The sequence below is a fragment of the Ixodes scapularis genome, unplaced genomic scaffold (genome assembly GCF_016920785.2).
Source record: "Ixodes scapularis isolate PalLabHiFi unplaced genomic scaffold, ASM1692078v2 PGA_scaffold12__126_contigs__length_90152505, whole genome shotgun sequence".
NCBI classification, from domain to species: domain Eukaryota; kingdom Metazoa; phylum Arthropoda; class Arachnida; order Ixodida; family Ixodidae; genus Ixodes; species Ixodes scapularis.
The window spans coordinates 79157110-79164716 of NW_024609838.1; the positions used below are offsets into that span (position 1 = coordinate 79157110).

General features: G+C 47.2%; 1 protein-coding gene across 1 annotated transcript; it reads left to right on the forward strand.

The window, feature by feature from the left end:
• The first annotated feature begins 203 nt into the window (after positions 1–203).
• LOC120843656 lies at positions 204–1694 on the forward strand. Its single transcript, XM_040215087.3, has one exon. The coding sequence runs from the start codon at positions 214–216 to the stop codon at positions 1408–1410; it is 1197 nt and encodes a 398-aa protein (XP_040071021.3). The 5' UTR covers positions 204–213; the 3' UTR covers positions 1411–1694.
• The last annotated feature ends 5913 nt before the right edge of the window (positions 1695–7607 follow it).

Consider the following 7607-nt stretch of genomic DNA (forward strand, 5'->3'; position numbering starts at 1 on the left):
AATGTGTGCTACATCGTTTAAACATCCAAGCGTTCATAAATGGTCTCTGTACCAGACAATAGGGTGTCTTATACTCTGTTTCATACTGAGCGTGCAACACTGTCAAAGGTACTAAAGTGGTGCGCATGAAAAAACAGAAAGAGTGTTACTCCGCGCGTTTCGTGGACGAGTGGGGAGAGTTCGCTTCCGGCTTTCGACGAGAGCGGACGGACGATGATTCGCTCCGATAACGGCGCGTTATCGGCCCACGCGGGCCGAGGAAGCATCGATGCTGCAGCCAGCAGTAGCGATGAGTATCGTGTGGTGTTGCCCCGTTTCCCAGATGGAAAAATGTGTCTGAATTCCGTGTTTTTGCACGCGGACCTGATGGGAAGACCGTACCGTGCTGTGGATTTTCGAGACGGACTGAAGGACATCGTGGACATGACGGACGTGGTTTCAATTGGACAATTCCAAATGAGCCACATATGGATGATCACTCTCGCAAGCATGGCTGCCACAGAAAAGATGAAAAGGATTGGACAACTCACGGTCAAGGGGCGGAAGTGTCTGGTGCTGGACCCCAACGCAAAGGACATTAGGGTAAGGCTACTTTGGCTCCCAACGTATCTGGAAGACAGACGTGTGGTGGAAGCTCTCGAGCCTTACGGTAAAGTTCGTAACATCGTTAGGGAGAAATGGCGAGTCCCGGGAATGGAACACTTGGAAACCATGAACAGAGAAGTCAGCATGACGCTGCATGACGCCGTCAGCTCTTCCGACCTGCCCCATATGATCAAGGTATATGGGGTGCAATCCCTTGTCATTGTGCCTGGAAGACCACCGCTTTGCCTACGATGCAAAAAAGTAGGACATATCCGGAAACAGTGCCGTGCACCAAAATGTACCAAGTGCAACAAATTTGGTCACGAAGACAACGAGTGCTACGCGACCTACGCCACGGTGCTGAGGCGCGGGGACGAGGATGCCGAATCGAATCTCGACCAGTTCATGGACGTGTCCGAAGTAGTGGGAGCCAACGGCGAAGTGGGGGCGTCCACGGGCGGCCCTGCAAACAGTCTTCCCTCCGTACCAGGCGAGACCGGCGCCATCAACGACCACCAGCCACAAGACCCAGGAGCCATACCTGTGTCCTCGCAGACTGGGGATGATTCTTCCATGGAGCAAGGCAGTAACTGCGGCAGTGCTGCTACACCTTCGGAGCTGGACGACCGAGACCAAGGTGAAACCAAGCAAGCAGGTCCCTTTCCCGAGGGTCAAGGGAACGGAGTGGACACAAACTCTGCTCTGGGAACTGGTGTCAGTGACGTCAAGCGAAAGAAATTGGAACCGGGGGCCACATACGCAAGTAAGCGCATAAACGTGTCGAAGCCGCTTGCGCGGCAAGCCCAGGAAAAGCCACCCCCTTAAGCAGCGATGGGCGGTTTCCGCTTCGCCAGCTTAAATGTACGCGGTTTTCATTCGAGGAAAAAGCAGAATCAGCTACACCGTCTACTCGAAGAAAAGGAGATTGACTTTTTAGCAGTACAAGAGACAAAGCTAGAGAATGAGGAAGAGGTTGACCGCGCTTTACCACTTTTTTTGAGAAAATACGAGGTATGTGTCAGCCATGCTGCCGGTCTTTCGGGAGGGTGTTTCTTGTTTATAAAAAAGTCAGTTCAGTTAAGCGAACTAGCTCTGACGGTTGACTTGCAGGGCCGCTTTGTTATGTGTGATTTCCGGGTGCAGGAATGCAAGTGGCGGGTGATTTGTGTGTATGCACCAAACGATGTGAATTCTCGAGTTCAGTTTTTCAATCACTTGCGCTCATACTTGGTGTGTGATAGACTAGTTGTACTCCTTGGAGACTTCAATTGTGTTTGCGACTTAAATGACCGAACGCCGACCAGGCCCCATCTTGATAGAAGTGAACAACTATTGCTCGAAGTAGTCGAAGAGGGAGGCTTGTTAGACGTAGCCAACTTTCAAACAGGAACCAAACTCATACAGTTCACGCACTTTCAACGGGCGTCGCATGCCCGACTAGACAAGTTGTATTGTTCTATTGAACTAATACAACTTTTAAATGCTTATACTGTGGAACCTGTGTTATTCACAGATCACTGCATGGTTGCGATAACGATTGGACAAAAACGGAGGAAGCATAAGCGCATCAATTGGAAACTTTGGAAGCTAAATTCTCAGCTACTTAAAGATGAGTTTTTCGTGTCCGAAACGCGAAAATTACTTAGACAAGCAGGTCAAAACGGGGAAAACATTTTTGCGAGGTGGGAAACCTTTAAGCAAGACGCAAAACAATTGGCAATCGAAAGAGCAAGCACGCTTAATTATTACAAGCACGAAAAAGAAAAGCAACTCCAGCGTGACTTGCATCTTTTATACGAGCTGGAATGCAAAAATCCTGGCTACGGAACAAAAGACATAGAGTACATAAAAGCTCAGCTTGACAGTCTTTATCAGGAACGGTACGCGGGCGCGGTCGTGCGGTCGAGGGCAGAAAAGTTTCTCTTGGGAGAGCAGCCCACAAAGAAGGCGTTGGAAGATGAAAAGAGGCACGCACTGAGTAAGGAAATACTAGAGATAGAGCACAGAAACAGAATCGTCACTGATAAGGAGGAGATCGAACGCGTCTTTCTTGATCACTATCGAGCACTGCTGAGCTGTCCCGCATTCGCAGACGATACCAAGGGTCTTGCAAAATTGATAACGTCACTACCGCGACTGAGTGAAGACTTTGCTGAAACCCTTGAAGAACCGATTAGTGTGCAAGAAATTGTAAATGCTGTGGACGCTCTCCCACAGGGAAAAACACCGGGACCCGACGGGATAATCGCTGAGTTTTATAAAGTGCACAAGAACGAGATTTGTCTCGTGCTGCATGAAGTTTTTCAAGAGGCCTACAAGGCAAACGCGCTCCCGCCTTCGTTTCTACGGGCACACACGGTGTTTATTCCAAAAGAAATGGACAACAACCAACGACGCTGCGTGAAAGGGTACCGCCCGATAACATTGTGTAATGTGGACTACAAGATATTCGCAAAAGTACTGGCAAACAGAATGCAATCTATTATTTGTGAAGTAGTCGGGGAACATCAAACATGTGGGATAAGGGGTAGAGCAATCCAGAGCAATATTCACGTGGCCCGAAGTGTGTTAGATTGTGTGTCTGGAAGAGGCGACCAAGTTGCAATGTTGCAAATTGATTTAGAGAAAGCGTTTGACCGCGTTCAGCATGATGTCCTTTTCAAAATACTGGCGCATGTAGGCGTTGGGAAGATAATATTACAAGGCGTTAAGATGTCGTACACCAACTGCTATACGAGTTTGGTGCTTAACAATAACGTGACGGAAAGTATACCAGTCCATTCTTCTGTGAGGCAAGGGTGCCCGCTGTCCCCCTTACTTTTTTCTTTGTACCTCGAACCACTGTGTCAGAGCATAATCCAAAGTTCAAATGTCCGAGGATATATCCTGCACAGCGTTGAAACCAAAGTCTTGGCTTATGCGGATGACGTTGCGTTTTTCTGCACCGATAAAACGAGTGTAAGCCACGCCCTGCGGTTGACGCACACTTTCTGCAAAGCCACGGGTGCCTCGGTGAACCTGCAAAAGTGCAGGGGCTTCTGGCACGGAACGTGGGCGAGCACGCCCGAAGTTTTCGAGGACATCCATTGGAGCTGCACTCCATGCAACTACCTCGGTGTGCCACTGGAGAGCCACAGAAACAGCACGACCTATTGGTCAACTGTAGCAGCAGATATCGACAAGCGCTCCAAGCGCTGGATCCACCGAGATCTGTCGATTTTTACGAGAGCAACTATATGCAACGTTTTTTTGATTGCCAAGCTTTGGTATGTGCTACAAGTTCTACACTGTGCAAGGAGCAATATACAAAAGTTTCACCGTGTCTTTGCGGTTTTCATATGGACTTCAACTTGGGAGCCTATGCGACGGGAAAACCTTTTCCGTAGTGTCGCAGACGGGGGTGTGGGCCTGCCCCACTTATTCGTTAGACAGTTGGTATCACGATTTCTTTTTTTAAGAGACCAGGAAGTCCCTTTTATTCGCGAAGTCATCCAAAACCAGCTGGCATCCTTTATCCCCACTTTTGTTGTGTCAACCGTTGAATATCACCCGCCAAGACTGGTGGGATACCTGAAAGAGGTTGTTGACGCCTTTAATTTTCTAGCAGTCCGTTTTTCTCGGGAGTACCTCGCAACTGTCTCGAGGAAAAAACTAACACGGGATCTTGTTGATATTCTCTTCCCAACGCCAATATACCGAGTCTTGTACAAAAATCACCCTGGGCAGGATGTGCTGTGTCGTGTAAAAAAGATGGGAATTCCTCCTAGGATCAAAACATTCTTTTTCAAATTACATTGTTCTATTTTACCCACCAAGGTATGGTTGCAGGAGAAGGGTATCTTTGTTCCATGGACTGTAAACTGCTTATTGTGTAAGGAGCCCGAAACTGTTGAGCACATTTTTATCAACTGCTGGGACGCAATTTTTTTTTGGGACGTGTTGCAGCGAACTTTGCGCAAAAGCCTAGATATTACACCGCATTCCATTCGTTTTCTGCCCGTAACGCCAGGGGACACCGTTCCGTATGACCTCATTATGCTCCTTAGTTTATACAGCATGTGGAATTCCCGAATGGACGTGCGAAATGCCGTTCAGACCCCGAAGTCCGTGCATTGTTATTTCATTCAACTGGTAGCACAAGTCACCAGTGTGTACGAAGGTCGCGACACAAAGCCCGATTGGGTACCATTGTTTAACAAATTGTTACAGATGAAAGAACTGTAGTGATAAATGAGGGACCTATTTTTGTAGTGCGATATTTTTGTGTGCTCTGACTCTCCGTTTTTGTTTCCCATGAAATAAAGAAAAAAAAAAAAAAAAAGTTTCGTGGACGAGTGGTAGAAGGCGCTGCTCTGGCGATATTGACGTCTCGGAGGCCGTGGTTCGAACCCAATTTACGCGCAAAGATTTTTTTTTTTTTTTTCTTTTTTAGACAGACTTTTTGTGCAAGATTGTGCGCATTGACGAAGTGCATATTTCAGTTCCTCCTCCTTGATTTTTATTTATAAGTCGCCGAGAGGCTAGATTTCTTCCATTGGTCTGCTGCTTTGCAAGTGTTATTTGCCTCCAGCACCGAGTTATATTTTTCTTTCGTGCAGCGTGCAATGAGGAATCGCCCTGATAGCGGCCTTGTCCCAAAATTTATAATAAGACGTTAATCGACAATAGTTGTGGCCTGTACAGTTTATTTTGAAATAGCTGTCAAGGGTAGGAATCTCCCTCTCGGAGCACTTGCGATGCACCTTCAGGCGAATGCCGTTCTGAGTGAACTCGTCCTGCTTGACGGTCCCCGTGCTCGAAACTTTCACGTTGCGAGGTCTTTGCTACGGGGACGACACCTTGCCAGATAGGCACTGCGCCTTGCACTTCGCGACAGTACAGGGCACACTCCGGTGTCGTTACTGGCCGTCTCCAGGACTTCACGACCGAATTCTCCGGGGAATGTGTTCTTATACTCCCGTACACATTGGCGATCATCTGCTTGCACTCTTTCAAGATTTTCGCTCAACGAATCTTCGAAAACATCCGAGCAGGAGAGGTACTTGAGCTTGCTGCGTAAGACGCCATCTTCTCAAAACCAGCCAGTGCCACACAACCCGAAAACCCACAGCGGCTGCCACACGGATGAACACGAAGACAATTTAAGGTGGTTTACATTATCTTTTCCTTTTTCTTAAAAAAACATTTGTGCTCCGTTGAAATCATAACGCCATTATCAGTTACTAGACTCGAGGAGGCACATTTTCCGACTTTTTAACATTTGTTTTTGCATGGGACGCACTATCTCATGGGGCGAACATAGGCACGGTCAGCAATGCAAACCGGTGCGCTAGATTTGACTGCGTTGCACTCTATGTATGAAGCAGAGTATAGGATCGCTTCAGACGGAGCAACCTTTCCAGCAATTTCGGGGCTGCTGGCGGGTTGTTCCCTAGTTTTCCCTAGATCGACACGAATTGCTGGGATCAGGTCCGGCTCGAAGCGGACGAGCAACCCTGACTACTCGGAGATGTTTGAAGCGGGAGCAGCCAATCAGGAATGCAATATTTTCACGTGACACCCCTGTGGTCGTGATGATGAGAACTGAGGACTTAGTTCTGGTTTGAAATGGATCATTTTTGAAAATAAACTGTTTCAAAAAGATGAGTTAGTATTCTCAGCGCAATTTAAAGATATAAAAACATGTTTTTAGGATATAACTGTGCGTCTAAATACTGTAAGAAAAATAAAATTTCATGATGATGCTGGCAAGTTGTAGCAATTCGGTTGCTGCATGTGAACGCGGGCGGCCCGTGTTGCTGGTGTTGCGACATGAAGTAGCTGGGCGAAATTGTTTCGTCTGAAGCGGGCTTTAGGGAACTGAATTCAAGGGCCGTGGAGCTCTGGGTGCACCCCACGTGGAAACATTTTTTTTTCTTTTTTGCCTTTTTTAGTATTCAAATATATATATATATATATATATATATATATATATATATATATATATATACATATATACTTTTTTTAAAATTTAACATATAGATGCATAATTTACACACTAATTCCTTTTCAGAAGTGCTTTTATTCACACTTTGTGGCTTTCTAGTGATTGCAATAGCTTCTCCGTTAGCTAATTTCAGCTCTGCAAAGGGAGAGGGATCTTCCCAGGCTTTGCAGGCTGTAAAGCTGTGGCTTGCACAGCTCTAGTGTGTCACACCTCGCTCACTGGCTCCATCGCGAAGCATAGGTGCTGCATGAGTCGCGCCACACCGTAAGCCCGTATACGGTTGGGTGACAAACCTGGGACCATTTGTCACTGCACTCAGCTATGGTATCCAAGGCAGCACAAGATATTGTGCCGACATTGGTCTCAGCATGGTTAAGGTGGCCCCATATGGGCCCTGCTTGACCAGTCTAGAGCCAGCATTCATGATGCCGGCACTAAACTGGCTACATGACGGCAACATTGGCCGTTTCTGCCAGCGTCCAACCAATATTGCGGCATCCCGGCTACATGACGGCAACATTGGCCGTTTCTGCCAGCTTACAAAAGATATTGCTGCATCCCGGCTACATGTCAGCTACATGACGGGAACATTGGCCGTTTCTGCCAGCTTACAAAAGATATTGCTGCATCCTGGCTACATGACGGCAACATTGGAAGTTTCTGCGAGCTTCCAAAAGATATTGCTGCATCCCGGCTACATGACGGCCACATGACGGCAACATTTGCCGTTTCTGCCAGCTTTCAAAACATATTGCTGAAAATATATGAAGTTCTATATCGGGCTCTGTTTTACAACCACCGAATGACGGCACTGCACCAGCCAAGTCGCGGCAACATCGCCGGGATTCTTCCATATGTACTAGGAATATTTAGACACATAAGCATTTTTGCCTATAAAACCTTAACCATCGGACTTTAAAACCTGAATTGATTGACGTTTCTTTCATCTTCGAGCGCTGCTCTTAGGCGTCCGTTTCTGGCTTGAGCGGCGTTGCCGTCGGCGTAACAGTAAAGTTTCGGCGTAACATATTTTCGT